The sequence below is a fragment of the Fulmarus glacialis genome, unplaced genomic scaffold (genome assembly GCF_000690835.1).
Source record: "Fulmarus glacialis isolate BGI_N327 unplaced genomic scaffold, ASM69083v1 scaffold42558, whole genome shotgun sequence".
NCBI lineage: Eukaryota > Metazoa > Chordata > Aves > Procellariiformes > Procellariidae > Fulmarus > Fulmarus glacialis.
In genome coordinates this window covers 43717-60859 of record NW_009228469.1, presented here as the reverse complement: position 1 = coordinate 60859, position 17143 = coordinate 43717, and the positions used below count along the sequence as shown (strand labels likewise).

Genomic DNA, 17143 nt, shown 5'->3' with positions numbered 1-17143 from the left:
AGCATTGTGTTCCATACTTAATTTATAGAGAAAAGTAAGAATATTTTTTGACTAATTCATATGGTCTCACTTCGCGCATTTAAATTCCATGGCTGTATTAGAAGCTATTCTTTACATATCAGCAAAGGAGCCTTGTGAGGATTATTAAGAAGGATAGTGAGGATTACCAAAAGCGACTATATTTTTTTTTTAATGTGGATACTTGAGAAGTAGAAAGTTAAATTAGATTTTCAAATAGTTTCACAATAAGTCTAAAGCAGCTACTAGGTTTCGATCACTATCAGGGATTTGGGCTCCAACTTTATTTAGGTAATCTGGGTGTAAATTAAAAATCAGCTAGATTTAGGTGAATAAATCTTTAAGGACTTGATAAGATGTATATTTGTCTTTTTTTAAAGCTCCACAATATCTACCAGGTAATACACCAAAGACATTTAACAATAATATACTTAAGCTTCCCATCCAGTTGAACACTGACTGAATGCGTAAAATGAGAATCATCCTGCCTTTTACTAAAAATGCTCTAGCGTTATACCAGTCATTACCGCTCTGTAACCGTTGCAAGTGTGCATACAAAAAGGACCACTGATCACATTCCCACTTATGAGCTGTCCTTTCAGGAAATCAGAATATCAGATATTTCATTAAACTCCAAGCAGAACCAATTTACTTTCCCTGTAAAGTTCCTTTCTCAGAGAAATATACTTTCTGATACTTATTGTTAAAAATGAATACAGAAGGTATCTCTGATATTTTTTTAAGCAATTCCTCCTCCCCAATATTACCTAATAGCATTTACTGTGTGATGCAATAACAGCAGGACTTGTCTCCTTCCTGATAGTCATTTAGTTTCTGTGAAATATTAACGCATAACCAGTCAGTATGCTCTGCTGAATCATTGTTTTGAAGCAGAATAATAAAATGTGCCAAGTCATTTCCTTTAACACTCTGCGAGGTTACTGCACTGGTGACTATTGACATCTGTGCCAACTTTTCAAACATGTTAGATTACATTTGTTGATTTTGTTAGGAAGCAAGATAGCTAAACTATTTAACTGTTCTTTGGGTGTTTGCTGGGCTGGGCACAATAGTCAATGTAACTTTGGAGACACTGGAGAAACTACAACACTGCTTGTGTTCAAAAGCACAAAGTGTGTTCTCTCAATTTCTGTGTAAAGAGAGTTTACAAGTTTGGCCGCAGTTACCAGTTCAATATTACACCTCCCTGTTAATAATAAACCTAGGTGGGTGAAAAGTTTGTTCGATTAAAAAATAATAATAATTAGCTGTACAAACAGCTTTTTCTGTGATAACCATGCTAATAAAGTCATTGCCACCCACCTCTAGGTACTCTGCTCTTTACTCCTTGTTTGTTTTTGACTTTGAAAGGTACTGTGCTTTTGTAATACAAATATGTTTGCCAAGGAATGGAGTTTACTAAATTGCTATTGTGGGTTTTTTTATGTGTGTGGACTAGGCTGAAAGATATGCATGCTTTTGCCCTGGATTTGCTTCACTGGTTTACAGTAAGGTACGTTCCATAGTACAAGGCTAGACATGCAATGAGAAGTACTTGCAGAGGACAGCCTGGCTTATATTACCTCTGTGGCATTCCAGCTGCAGTATACTCTTACATTTCTGAGAAGGGCAAAAAACTCTGTTGTTAACGACTTACCTCTTTAATTAAGGATCCCATATAAAGGGCAGTCAGTGGAGTTTGTTCTGCTGGTTTGACAACCACCGTGTTTCCACAACAAAGGGCAGGGGCGATCTTCCAGATGAACATAACTAATGGGAAGTTCCACTGAAAGACAGACGAGAAGGTGTATCCTATTTCTAATACATCACCAAAATGCCTTTGCTTTTTCTATGATAATAGCGCAAATTGTCAACTGGGTGGTTGAACTCTTTGTTGAACTCTTTTGAGAATGAAGATATTTTGAAAAAGCAACTGGCAAGCCATGTTGTACAAAGACCAGTGATTTTGGTATATGTGAGTCCAAAGGATCCAAGGTTTTAGTTAAAAGCTCAAGAGACAATAAGTGTACTCCTCTAAAAAAGCCTTACAGAAAGTTGTTGGATTAGTGGTGAAATTGGGAGTTTTGCTATCTTAAATGATCACATCTGTCATCAATTCAGTTTTCTAAGGGAGAAAAGGTAATAACATGTAATGCTGCCCCTGCACTCTTCCCTGGTTGTTTCACTGGCAGCTCTCCATTGTGGTCAGTCCAGCCAGACTGCAGAGCAGCTGACTTCTTTGGACCCCGTATTCAACAGTACAAGGGACAATGTGGCTGGGGGAAAAATGGGTTGCCCCTCTGAGAATATTTCTAATAGTTTTGGAAGCACTGAGCCCATGAGCTTCAGCACAAAAGACGCAGTGTGCCTTACCTTTATGAAAGCACTTTATGAAAGGGAAAAAGGCAGTTAACAGTTACCTATTATGGCAGAAAGGCTTGGAGGAGTATATATGCAACTGTTCTTTATCTCTCTTCTTATCTCATTTCAGTCTCACCCCATCCCCCAAAATAACAGGAGCACAAATAACACAAAGCAAGAGATTACGGGGTTTTCTGGATCTTTGTTATTAAAGTGGAACTGTGTGAGTGGAAGGGAAACGGAAATGATGAGCTAGCAAAAGTGTTTTGCAATGTTCACATAGTCCTCAAAGTTTTTGGTTTACGTAAAAACCTGCAGCTTGGAGGGTTCACATTTCAATGGAGAGAAAGTAAAGATATATTCAGAAGTCCTTGAACATTTTATAAGGGAAGCCAGTGTTTGTACTAACTGCTTATACTTCCAGGATGCAATTTTATTTAGAAGTGGCCACATCTAGTGTTTCTAGTTCTTTAGCATATCTTGACTCTGAGTGCTTTACTTGAAATATCTTGTGCCTGACCTACAAGAGAATCTAAACTGGCAGGTTCCCAAGCTCTCCTGGAGTCTGGATTCAAACATACTCCAGTGATGTTCTCTAAATCAATGTCGTGGTTTAAAGAGATAGCAAATCTGCAAGCTCAACTGAAAGACATCAGGAACATGTGCGGGACCCACATATCTGAGAAAACCTGATAGACAAGCTGACTATTTCAGAATCTGGTAAGCTGCCGAGCAGGTCAGGTCAGGCTGCTCACACCTACCATGTGCAAAGAGGTGGGTGGATTGGGAGTGTCTAGTGCATATAACCATTTTCACAGCAACACACTGAAGCTGTATAGACCTCACAAATAAATTTAAGGGTTGAGTTCCTCAGTGTTTTGGATGGTCAGACTCAGACAGGCATTTTGAATTTATTTAAAATAAGTGGGAATTTAGATGCTCCGAACAGGAGCTTGGGAACATATGGCTCTGTATCACTGTGCTTATTGGACACATTCTTTGTGTTGTTACTTGTACGATCAACAGAGTGAATAAGTCTTATTCATAAATAAAGATCCACCTGTTTGGATGCTGTACAGAGCAGAACAGATATTCCACGTCCTAAAGAGCTTATTGCTTATAGGCTGTAAATATTACCCCCTCCTATTTGTGTATTTCTAATTCTTTCAGTTCCAACAAAACACAATTCTGTCTTTCAAACTAATCCATCAGTCAATCTTTTGAGATCTATTCTCCCTCCATATACAGGGAGGAGAGAGACAAGGCTGGACTGGACTGACTCATCAAAAACTCCATGCTGCAGAATTTGATGAGTACTCAGGATAGTCTCTATCCTTCACAACCTGAAAGTTTTATTGGTAATGTTTCACAAATGCACTTGCAATAGACAAAATTTCAAAACATTTCCATTTGTAACAGGAACGTTTGTGTTTTACATAGATGGCTCCAACTTACAGGAATAATTTGGCCACACACACCAATAGGCTCATGTCTTGTAAATGTAAAAAAGTTTCCATCTAGGGAAAGAAGAAATAAATTAGACATTCAGACAAAGCATTTGTGAGAAACAGTTAAATCAGAAAGAAGATAAAGTTGGATACAATTTTACTTATAAATGATATTTTCAAAATCTTAACTATGCAAAAAACCAACCATGAAGTACGTCTGGATTCAATATCTACTTTCTTCATAGCTCCAAGGTTTGATTCTGCCAATCTGACTGACTCTTTGCAGCGATAAACCTGCTTCTCAATATGATATGCACAGCCCACCAATGAGCATTCCTAATTTCTTTTTTTTTTTATCACCTTTTTTTTTTGAAAGTGCTCTTTTAAAAGCTACTTGCAATCCTAGGTACGTATCAGACATTTTTTTAATATTAGATCTTAGCTTAAATCAAATCCATTAAGTATAAAGTTCTCTTTGATTCAAATAAACACGTGTTCCATTAAGCCTAGTATAGAGATCTACATGATGCAAAAAAGTTGGAAGTATTTATCACTCTAGTTTTCCTTAATTCCTTCTTTATTACCATTCTTTTCTTTGTCCTTCCAAAAGAAGGCATCTAGGCACAATATTTTCATAGAGCTGCTTAATAGGAGAGGGAACGGAATGAAATTTCAGCAAAATAAAGGAAAGTTTCCTCGTTCCTATCTTTTAGTACTCTTCCTAATACATTATCCAATAACTGAAACAAATATTACTGTTTGTGTTAATTTTAGCTTTAATAAGCAAATACCTGGTTTTCATTACTGTAGCATTGCATAAACTATACATTGCTATGCAGAAGTAATCTACCAGACTTCTTAGATGTACATACAGGCTAAAATCTTTTGGTCAACAAACAGTACTTATTAGTGGTGTAGAGAACAAGAAATAAATGTGAATAACTGCACTAAATGTTTAAAACGAGCGCTATGATAAATCCTAAATAAGCTATACTAAGAACTATTTAAAATATTTTCCATTTGCAGTATTTTTTGTGTTGCACAACTTTTAGAAAAAAGCAGTCTTGTGCTGATCGCATTGGCTTCAGTTCTGTACTTTTGTTATCTCAAAACTACTCACCCATTGGAACAGTACGCCCATGGATTTTATCAGCCCAGCCTGCACAGTAGCGTAACGTTTTGATACAGGCACCTAAATCCATTAGGTAGGCAGTGGAAAAGAGTTTCCCACCATCAATGGCTTCTATTGTCTGCAGACAACAGCAATTACAAGGTTAATATCAAATATTGATAATGTTTCTTATGCTTGTACTTTATCATTTAGCTTTTGGTTGTTAAGTTCAGAGGTTTCCAGCTTTAGAACAAACGTTTAGATTAACTCTCTTCTGAAGGACACTTAGCATTTGAAAAACCCAAGGTAGCAATTTACAAATGAGAAATTTTCATGATGGTTTATTCACAGTGAACTATGCAGATAACATAATCATGGCACATTTGTAATGGTGAGATGTTCTGAAAAAACAGTACCATTTCTCCCATCTGAAAGAGTTACACTGTTTTAGTTTATATTAAATATTCTACAAGTGTAGCTGAAAAGATCAGCTAGGATTCTGTGCAAATAACTGATGCAAATAAAATGAGTGGCCTTTCTCAGCCCTGACACCCAAGGTAGGCAGTAGTTTCCTGGAAATAACTGTCACATTAACTTAGGATCCTGTGCTGTTTAATTATTAAGGAACATCTTTCTAGGTACTTAATAAATAAATGATTAGCAACCTATATGAGCAAGAAGACTCAAAGCATGGAATAAAATACCCCAAAAATACCTTGAGTGTTTGATGTTCGAAGGAAAGGTCTGAGCCATCAAGAACTCTTAACTGAGAAAAATTGACTATGAAACTAAATACTTATATAGAAGAGACTCTCTTTTATTGGCTAACTACTAACTGAGAGAACTACTTGGTCTTATTTGAAGCCAGGCCTGACTCTCCATACCATGGATCTCCATGCCAGGCAGATATAAACCTTTAGAATAATAGTCAGCAAATACTCATTCAACATTTATAACTTTTCAGCTGACCAATTCTGTTCTACCCACAGTGCTTTAATGATCCCACAGAGACACCAGCACTAATAGGGTTGATTTCCAGCCAAATCTAGGGAGTGTGGTTTGGATTAATGTAATTTCAATACCCCGAATTATTGGGACATCTAGTTAAAGACGATGTGCAGTTCTTAAATGGTGTGAACATCTTCTTGACACTGCTAGAATTTTTCTCTCATGTTTTCCAGCACACAGACACTGGGGACCTTCAGCTTTGTGAACAATCCTGTTAGGATGTTTAGTAGGAGAACCCGAACCTATAGTTTCAAGATCTAGTCAGATCTTAGAAATATTATTTTCTTTTCTAAATTTGTTATTTTGTATTCCACGGTTCTTTAGTATTTCAGGCTGAGTCTACAGACTGATCCTGCAAGTACAATGTTTAACCAACAACTCTGCTGTGAAGTCCGCAGTTTTAGTTAACGGGACACATTACAGATATCATACTTGGGAATAGAACAGAACAAACAGAGAAGCCAGCAACGCTTCATGGCTTTCAGCAACAAGGAACTGATTAAATGAGATATGCCCTTGCCTTTCCAGGCAATATATCCAGCACTGTGTTGTTCTGTTTGGACATGGGAGAAAATTCTTCCCTGGCCTCAAACTTATGAACTCCATAGCTTTGAACACCACAATAGACTGAAACCTAAGAAACAAAATTCTTAGTGGCTCTTTGAGTACCCTGCTTTGACTTATTCTTCCTACCTATAGGGCTGTTGAGCCTCTGGAGCTTTAGGAGAGGCATTTCATCATTATATGAAACACTGAAATGGAATAATTTTGATCCTGGCCAGATGCACGAACACAGGAAAATGTCTTTGCAGTGAGCTTTGGGGGTGTCTTTTCACCTCTAGTGTTTACAAGGCTATTTGCTATTCTATAGTGCTAGTTCTGCAGTTAGGATAAGCTGTGAATGGAGAAAATCTCTCTTCATTTTGACAAAGTCTGAAAAGCACTTCATTCAAACACACCTTATCTAAAAGGGAAGAGTAGTCAATAATGTGAGTAAGGTGTAGGAAATAAAAACACAGTCAATAAAATAGAAATTTGTGAGGGGTCCCAGTATATATAGCAATACTTTCATGGTATGGAAATGGCAAGTGGGAACAAAAACTAACTTAATGTTTCAGCTTTCCTATGGAAAAAAGATTATTTCTCCATCCTCTTTGCATGTGTAATGCCTTAGGCTGTACGATAAAGAAGCAAATGCCAGCTCATCCAGTATTTAACTGACAAGGGGGCATACTTTTCCTATTAGAAATGTAAGTATCATAAAATGTTGTCTCTCTCAACTCCAATAAATCTAGCACTGTTAAGGACTAGTGAAGACAAGTTCTAGCCATGCAAGTTTTCTTCTGAGAAACTGGGTGATTATCAGGCCCTATCAAGGTGACAAGATTCATTTAGAGAAATAACTTCATTGAAGAGAAGTGTAATTTTGACAGTTGCAGACTTTGGAGTTCAAGGAAAGAACCTCAGTTCCTTTGAATTTTCATTTCTCTTTTAAAAACCTGTTTGGGACACATGCAAATGTCTTCCTGTACTACAGCCATAAGGACAATAGAATGGGGAATAGATTCTTTGCAGGTTTTACATATTTTGAAGGTTTAAATTTTATGAGCTTATCAATGGTGTGGCTTGTAGCTAATGACTAAATACTTCGAATTGTGACTAGATCAGTCTGAGTGATGATCTTGAACGTTGGATACTCCTCCTGCTCTCTTAAATTTTTCAGACTGTTGGCAGAAAACCATGGTTCATCTTCAGGACAGTGCAATTATCCTGTCTAAATGTTAATTCCAGAAGGTGCTTGAAATAGCAAAGAGATCGTCTCAATGGTAGCATCATATGTGGGGTTTAAAATAAGATGGGGGAGGTATTAAACTTTATCAGATCAGTGGTGCATTCATATGTTAAGTGTTCTTTCTTGCCTTAGTGCACAATCTGTAGGTGGTGGTGCTACAACTTATGTGTCTGCTGTTAAGAGTGGAAAATAGCCAATACACAGCAGTTGGTAAAGATGGGACATCACTCCCCACCCGCCATGTTCTTCCTACTAATAAGTAATTCATTGCTGCCTTTGGTTCTGGTTAAGGTTTTTCACTCATTGCCAATTGCAAGCTGGAGTTAATGAAGGACCAGTTATAGGTGTGGTATAGGATAACAAAATACATAGCCGTGAAATTCAAAATTTGTCCCAGTTCTGACTTGTACCATCTGTAAGCGCTGAGCTAGACTTTGAATTTAGGCCTTGATTCTGGCCTTGGTTTAGACAAATATTAAGCATGTGGTCTACGTTAGTGTGTCCTTAAGAATCAACCACTGAAATTGCATCGATTGTAGGTGGCTTAAGTATCATCTTAAAGCTAATCAAATACTCAAGTACTCTGTGGATGTGGGGTGTTAATAGACCAGAGTGCAAGCCAGTTTAATGAGGTCTATTTGCAATACAGATGAAAAACAAGTATTGAGACAGCCTCACTTTCCAAGTTTTTAGCATCTTATATCTTTCTTTAAAATCGGGACATAGGCTTTTTCCCCAGTCTTTTTGTTCATGTATCATACTCACAGCTAAAATCAGCCGATCTCTTTCAACTAAGTCAGCTAGTTTATTCAAGAGCCTTCCTCGTTCTGAAGCATCCATTGTACGCCAGGGTGACCCAAGTTCAAAGGCTTTTCTAGCTGCTTTAACAGCCTTGTCTACATCTGCCTGTGGGGAAAACAGAGAAACTTATATAATCAGTAGTTGATTCTGTCATCAGTCTTGTCAGTTGTTAAATGTGCAAGGTGTTTTGCAAGATAAATAAGAGACACCAACCCCAATCTAACCGTAATTAGTACAGTAATTTTAGATACATCAGTTATTTTCTTTCAAAGACTTTTGTTATTATTTCAGTAATGTGAAGTTATATGAGAATGCGTTCTCAAAGCTTCTAAAATAAAAACTTATTAAGGAACCCTATTTTTAAAATTTAGATTTTCAAACCCTCTGCCTTCTAGTGTCTGTAATTGGGGATACACCCACCAAATTGCTGATGCAATTTAATCTTTTTTATGTACAAAGAGATGCTCAAATCTGTAGGTTGAATATTTAAGTACTCAACATTATCTAAAAGTGTCTGGTGGTGTGATGAAGACCAGGTTAGAAAAATCTGTTCCTTAGAATGTTTCATAAAATGAAATGACCAGGTTTAAAATGCTAAGCCTAAATATTCTGAAGTCTAAGCATTGTCTTTGCATTAAGCAAGCTAATTTGTCAGTCCATTAATGGTTTTTGTAGCATGATTTATTATTTATCATTTGGCTTTTGCTATAGCAGGAAAATCTACAATGAATTATCTAAAACTCTTTTCTGTGCAGGGGTGTTCCAGGATATAAAAAAACCCAGTTAAAAATCTCTTGAGAAAAGGCTTTTAGTACTTGGAATTCTTCTATATTTCACAGTTCTTGTAAAAGTTTTCCCAGGAAAACAATGACATAAAAAGAAGGTTTATTCTAGTTTTTTGTTAGAAATTAAAAACAAATTTCAAGAAAAAAAAAAGTGGAATCTATACATGGCACATTTCCCTTAGCAATTTGCATGCATTGTTTAAAGGATTTCTTTCAAACTCTTTTTTGTACTGCTGGTTGTTAGAGTCTCCTCCGGGGAAATCACTATCAAGGTTGACTAAGTCAGCAAAGTTGACTAAATCACAACCAAAGTCAATTGTTCTAAATGTGAACCAGATCTTAAATCTTTAACTGATGTTGGTAGCCAACAACTAATTTTTAAAAGCCTGGATTGGGGTGGGTAAGTGGTTTGGAAAGCCCACTACAGACCTGCTAGGCAGGAGGCCCACTGAACTTCCCAATGTTCTTCCCAGGAAGTTTGGGAAAAGATAGGAAGGATCTCTACAAATAGCAGAGTCATTACTAATGGGCAATACTGACCAGTCACCTATATCAGGTAGGTGAAATCTACCAAATTAAAAAGATTTGTTTTTCTTCAGAATCTGTCACAATGTCGTCAAATACCTCATCACTTATCTGTGACCCAGAAAACTGCATTCAATGGATATTTAATCCATTCTATTTTTTCCTCATCTCTTTCTATCATAAATATTCTACAGCTTTGCAATATGACTTGGGGGGTATGCCTTGGCCTTTACGGGAAAAGAACCAGGAGAAACCATAAGTCGTAGTTGTGTTAATGATGCAAATTAAAACTAAATACAGTACCATGTGTTCTTCATACTACAAGTGCAGAAATAATTAAAACCAAGAATAATTGTATAAAGTAATATATGACTGTGAATGAAAAGTAAGAAAAAGATGTTCTTCAACTGTATGAAATTTAATTTGGGTACATAAATCTACACCATGAGTATAAAGACTGATAGCTCCTTTCAGAGCTAGTTTAGACATTTTTACGGAAGTACATTTACTTTATGTGCCACTGACCATTTGTTGAGCTGCTTTATTATTACTAGGGGTCTTTAGGATTAGCAAATGTAGCTTGAAAGAGCCATCAAACAGAAAGGAAAACAGTTCCCACCCACATATGTGTCTGTGCTTTGTAATCTCCACTTGTGTTTTTTTAAATACCACTGCAAGGCAGTGTACAGCCCTTTGTCAACCCTATTGTACACACAAATTAAATTCCTAAATTCTCTTGGCTCATTATCTAAAGACTAGGCTCTAGAATATTAGGTTCACAATGACTGTGTAATTTACTAGATTTGTACATTTCACTTGGCAATTTAGTTAATAGCAGTTGTCATTACACATTAGTTTGCAAAATTATTGGAGAGAAAGCAAACCTGTGTATCGAACAGTATTATCTCTTTATTTAATGAGATTGCTTGTAAGGAATGAAAGCTACAAAAATTCTGAATGGTAAGTGAACAGTTGCAGGTTATGAGTAACTTAATTTGAGGATGATCAAATATCAGGCCACCTGATTTGCAAAGTAATTTGTTTTTTAAATACTGAACATAGAAGAGGTAGAAGAAGTAGCATTTTACATCAAAAGCATGTATGGTTCTAGTGGGACACGATTCAGAAGTTAACAGCACGCTATGAAATTTTTTGGCTGAGGACAAAAAGAGCCTGAAATAATCTCGGTGACTCTGAGCACTATACACAGGTAACTGGGACTAAAGAAAAGCAAGAACAAGGCATTTGAAAAACTCGTGATTAGATATATGAAATTATCAAAAGACAGATTCATGCAGACTTTCTCAGCCGTCTTTGTCTAGCAAAAAGTTTAAAATGTGTCTTCACTATGACCTTTTTAACAATGTGTGGTCACTATTGCTCATGTGCTAGACATGAGCATTTGAGCCAAAGTTTGTTAGGAGATTAATGGTGAAATTACAGAACAAAGTAACTAAGATTCAGTGAGCACATGATGTTGAATGAACTGGGTTTCTATGTATTTCTCAAAACAGCATTTAATTTCAGAGTCAATCTTTGTACAGTAAATTAAAATATTCTGAAAGAGATTATGCTTATTATATTGGCAGTAAATTTTTGAGGAACTTAGATAAACGGCTTATAAGTTTTATAGTAGTTATCATGGATAAAAAAGTGCTTAATAGACATATGTCAAGTTTAAAACACACTTGTTATACAAATCATTCTAGATGTGGGTATTTCTTGACTAAAATGAACATCAAATGTCATTTTGTGAGAAATGTGAGAAAATTTTCTCACTTTTGGATGTAAAAATCTGACTTTGAAGAGGAAAGTGTAGAAAATGAAATAAATATTTGTAAGAACCAAAACAGTAATTATAAAACCGATTTTATTTTCAGTTACACTCATCACTTTTTTTATACCTGTGAATTGGAAATAGAACACTCACTTCTCATACTTTCTCAGAGTTTGTAAAAATTCTTCGGTCATCAGTTTTAAAACTGTTTAAGCAACGTTGTCTGTTCTATTTAAAAAACTACCCCCCCCGCCTTGATAACTTACATTTAAACTATATGGTAGCACTAGGCAAATCCTTTTCAGCAGAAAAATACTTAATATAACAAAAATACAGAGCTGCTTATTTGAAGGCTTAGGTTTTCACTATATTTTTCATTACATGGCATCTATCTCTAATTTTCCACTAAGAAACCTCATAAATATAAAAATTAAATGCTTGTTTACAGGTATTAACAATCTTTTTAGTCCTCTGCTTGAATTTATCAATTCAACATGCTGTAAGGAAATCAGTTTTGGTGGAATTAGTGTCTATTTTTAGGTTAGGTTTTAGCTGAAGTTTACCTTCAGCTTCAGAGTCTTTTTTAGGACCATGTTCCAATATATCTTTCACAAAACCAAATGTTTGCAGGGAGCAGTACTGAGAAGACATGTTCATAGCTAAAAATGCTGATGGTAATGATCATCTTCGCAGAGTCTGTGTGGGGAAATATAAGTATTTGTCCACTTCATGTTATCTATAATGAAAAACCCTCTATAAGTGTGTAATGAACAGATTACATCACTGTGTAAGGAAGAGCTAGGAAAAAATAACAAAAAACCCCAAATAAATTATTAGATGTCACTGATCAAAGATAACAAAAAGGATCAATATTATTAACAAAAAATATTTCTTCAGAACTTTCGTCATATGAGCAAGATCCCAAGAGTAAAGTCATTTTTCAGCGTCTGTTTACAAACAATATTAAGGCTTAGTAAAAAAGCTAGAATTATGTTTGCAGAAGAAGGTATGGGGAATGAAGTAGGTACATCTCTGAGGTGGTGTTTTTCATCAACAGAGGTGGATGCTTGCCTTCCTGCTTTTAAGACGCAGAATTGAATTTAAAGCTAGGGTTAAGAACAAAAAAGAAAACCCTACCTTGTCACCTTCTTCAACCTCACAGATTTTCTCTTCATTAGCAGGGTTAAAGACTTCAAATTTTTTACCACTGACCGAATCATGCCACTCATTGTTTATAAATATCTGCAGAGGAAGAAATAGTGCAACAATATTATTCACATATATATAGCTGCTGTCTGTTATCTGTTTCAATGAATAAATCTATATTTCATAACTGAGAGCTGCCTGATTGATAGGTACCTGAATTAAAAATGGAATACCTCCTTCTACATTATTCTGAAGAGATGAGTAATCACATATGCACTTAACCAGGAACAGCTTTTTGAAATTAACTTCCTTTGGAGAGGCAAACTTTCTCTCTCTACATGATATTTTCACTTTGCTTCATATAATAAAAAGATACTGTTCCAAAGGGGTCCTTCCTTTCTCAAACTCAGGTCTGTGACGCACAAGGGAGGTACAGCCCTAAATGAGCTACCTGAAACTACGTGGGCTTCCTATGCTCCCAGGGTTGGTAAAAATGGAGGGCCTTTCTGTTACCTAGATGGGGTAGAGGGCCTAGATGAAAATATATAGGAAACAGTGGCACTTCTGATCGTAGTTTTCAAAGCTAATTCCTGTTCCTACTTTGGAAAGACTATTTGCAGGCTCTCACATTTTCACATCACAATGCTGTTATTTCCCAGGTATTATTATGGGGTTATATTATGGGTGCCAGAAGGGGGGTTGTGCCATATTACTGCAATCCTGCACTCAGCATGTGAATATAATCATACAAACATACAGCAAATGTGAGTGCTGACAATGTATATGCCCTCATTGCTCGGCAGGATTACAGCTGATGGTCATGTATATGGGGGGCTTTTTTCTCTCCCCTCCCTACCTGAAAGTTTCTCTGCAAAACACCAAGAATGCAAACCTCTCTGGTTTTTGTCTTCAGCACATGTCTTCATTTCTTTATAATCAGTATCTTCTGCTTAAGGTGATCCTAACCATTTGATGTTATTCATTATTTATTCAGTAATTTCTGTCAATACCCTGATTACCTCCAATTTAATGGTCACGGCTATCAAATCTTTTGTCACCCTGACATTGGTGACACTTTGCCTCCCATTCAGCCTTTAGGCATAAAATGCAGACATACTCCTGTTATTCTGACTATTACTGCCAATGTCTGACTATTATTGTTTGAACTGCAAGGGGTATTACAGCAAATTAACATTACTTGTGTCCATTTTGATAGTTCTTCATACTTCTTTCCAACTGTGAGGATCTCTGTTATGTCTCTACACTGATTTCCCTCAGCAGACACCATCACTCTTGATTTTCCATCCTCCCAGACATCGTCTAATCCCTTTTATTAATCTGTTGCCTTTGTGTGGAACATACATATACCAGGAAAACCCGGCCAGCATGCAGTGCTCGTTTAACTGTTTTATCCTGACTTTTACCTGACAGGGACTGGAAAAAGTCTAACATTAAAACCAAGAAAATAAGCTAAAATTGTGCTTTCCTCAATCTTGCTAGAATATCCTGTCTTATTATTTAATATCTTTCTATTTTAAGCTTTTCATAGAGTGCCAAACATATAGCTAGCAACTGAGAAGCACAAAAGAACAACAATTGCACAGCAGCTGGCCTACACCAAAGTTAATCATAACAGCTTACCCAGCAGCAATGAAATTGATACCCAAAATTCGTTTAATAATTGTTAGGAGCTATGTCCTTATTCAAAGATTAAACTTTTATACCGGCTGAAAACACATTTTGTACTGAATTTACTTTGCATGGCTGGACAAATACCATCAACTCTTGATTGCAACATTGCTGGTGCACTTAGAACAAGACCTAAACAAAGCAACATCGGCATTATTGTTTCCCATATTGAATTTTTATGATCTGTAACCTCTTCTGGAATAATAACCCCAGAAATTCAAACCTAGGCCCTTTTGTATGGGAATAAGTAATTGGCAAAGGTACTGTTACAGCTGAAGGACTAATTAAATGTTTGAAATCCTTATAAAGTCTAAATGACATCAGTGCCATACAAGAATACTTTCTCCAAAGACAGCACAAATTTCCCACCATGTCTGCTTTACTTTTACTATTAATTTTGTTGTCTGTTTGGTATGGCACTTTCCTTCCTTTCAAGCTCAGGTGTCCTAATTTCAGTTGTGCTATATATCCCTTAAAACTAGTCCAAAGAGGGTTTTCAGGAGTGAGCAGTCCTGCATCTCTCTAGGTTTTTGGTTACTGAATATTAATAAGGCTGTTGATGAAATCTGTAGAAAGTAGTCTCCTTTTCCATTAAAACAAACAAACAAACAAACAAACAAACCACTGCAATTTTTGCTGAAAAACCCAATATTTTTCATTTTTAGGGAAAATATGGCACCATACACACTATTCTAAAAAGATAAGTGTTGTCTTTTAAAAGGTGTACTTTATACGATTATTAAAACAACTATAATATATTTGAATTTTCTCTTCTGTCATATTATAGATGATACAGAATGAATTGATTCAGCAATTGCTAAGTGACAGAGAATAAAAAAATCTACCAAAAATCCGCTCTACCGTAGTTGTAATTACTGAGAAGTTATGTGATATTACATAGCTGTGAAAATTTAGAGGACAAGCAGAGTGAAGGCTAAGGACCTCTGGGTGAAATTTGAGGTACTTATCTCTGTTCATAAATGCAAAATAGAACCTAGCCCTTACCCGTAGGTGCACAAGATCTGTGGTACCCTAGAGCCTGCCATCTCTGAGCCACTGCTGGTAAAATTGTCAAAGTGGGTTAATATTTTATTTCTGACTGCATAGGTTAGCCTTGAAACAGAAAGGAAAACCCCATTGGAAATGTCTGATACATGGTACAGATGTTGAAAAGAGGAGGCTATGTTGCAACCAAGTGTTGGTTTTTCTTTAAAGTGGACATGATAATGTATACAGTCCAATGTTAACAGTACCCGTCATCCTCTGCCTAACCACCTCTGCGATCTCCGGGTTTGGGTCAGTGCTGAAACGAGGTTGCCACCCTAAGCCACCCTCCCAATGCCTGAGCCCACCTTCCTGCTGCTCATGGGCTGGTGCCCTCCCTTCTTGCTCTGTACCAGCTCTTTTGTGCTTAAACCATGCCTATCTTTAAGGTCATGGCATCTTGCCCCACCTTTAGTCACTGGAGCTTTGCTGTGAGACCAACTAGCAGAAAGCATGTGATTCCTGTTTCCTCTCGACTAAGATAAAGAAATCACTGTTGCTGTTCAGAGTGGCAGGAACATTTAAATTAATAACCAGAAAATACTTTGGGGCAGGCAGATCAAAGCAAATGATGGTTGACTTGTCAGGACAAAGTCAAGACACCAAAACTGCAGGATAAATGCTTTTTGTCACACAGACCTGGGATTTAAACCCTATCACCACAACCACATATGTTATGAAAACGTGACAGGTTTCAGGGAACAGATTTTTTGCATAGTATTGAAATTGCTTATACTGACTGTCTGAGTGGTTGTTGATAATTGGTGAATCATTTGGTAATAAATATCAAGATCAATAATAATATTATCTCTAAATGGAGATGTTAACAATTTGCTATTAATATTTTCCTGTATGTTTCAGCTTGTTTCTATATGGTTTCTATATGGTGGGCATCATATATAGAGTGTCATTGCTGCCTCCTACCATCAGGACTGACCAGCAAACTCCTGATATAACAAAAACTGTCAGGGAAATATGTATGTCCACTGGAAATTTCAGATATGTGATGAAGTTCATTATAGGAATATCCACACAAAATTTCTGACTGTTGTGAAAGGGCAAAGACAGCAGTGAAATGGTCAATGCGAAAAAAGCCATCTTTAGTAACTAGCTACATTGCCAAGAAAAGAGACAAAGTAAGAGGTAAATATTAACATAAGACTGCTATGATGTTACAGTATGCCAAATTCATATCTGTCTGTGAAAAGAATAATAGCAAAACATACCATATTTGGAAGTTGTAAAAGTATTTGTTTAAATACTACATTTATTGCACCAACCAATGTCACCCATAATATTAGTTTAGAATATCTTTCTTATTAATGTTTCTAACACCATTCCCATTTAAAACATAACTTCATTATATTAAATATATACACAACATTGTATCAAACTATCCAGATGTCTTTCATAAGCTAGATAGCAGTCTTGCATATGCAGGTATGAAAGACAGGAAAGAGAAGGAAAAAGTCAAAACTCTCCATGTAAGCAGTGTTACATATATTGCAAGCAGCTGCACTCATAAACATGCATGCAGCCATGCTCACTTAACGCTGTGGAGCACATGCTGCAAGCAAACAGGATGTGGATCTCTAAATCCAGGCAACATTGAAGTACCAGCCAGGAGCAGCCTCCGGC

General features: G+C 36.4%; 1 protein-coding gene across 1 annotated transcript in view; it reads right to left on the bottom strand.

Moving 5' to 3' along the window:
* ALDH1A1 (aldehyde dehydrogenase 1 family, member A1) overlaps positions 1-17143 on the bottom strand; it is a 55129-nt gene that overhangs the window by 14351 nt on the left and 23635 nt on the right. Inside the window, exons 4-8 of the mRNA XM_009583486.1 lie at positions 12764-12868; positions 8504-8644; positions 4948-5077; positions 3835-3896; positions 1676-1804 (exon numbers count right to left, since the gene is read on the bottom strand). Of these exons, the coding sequence (XP_009581781.1) occupies positions 1676-1804; positions 3835-3896; positions 4948-5077; positions 8504-8644; positions 12764-12868 (567 nt within the window). The remainder of the gene's footprint in view (positions 1-1675; positions 1805-3834; positions 3897-4947; positions 5078-8503; positions 8645-12763; positions 12869-17143) is intronic.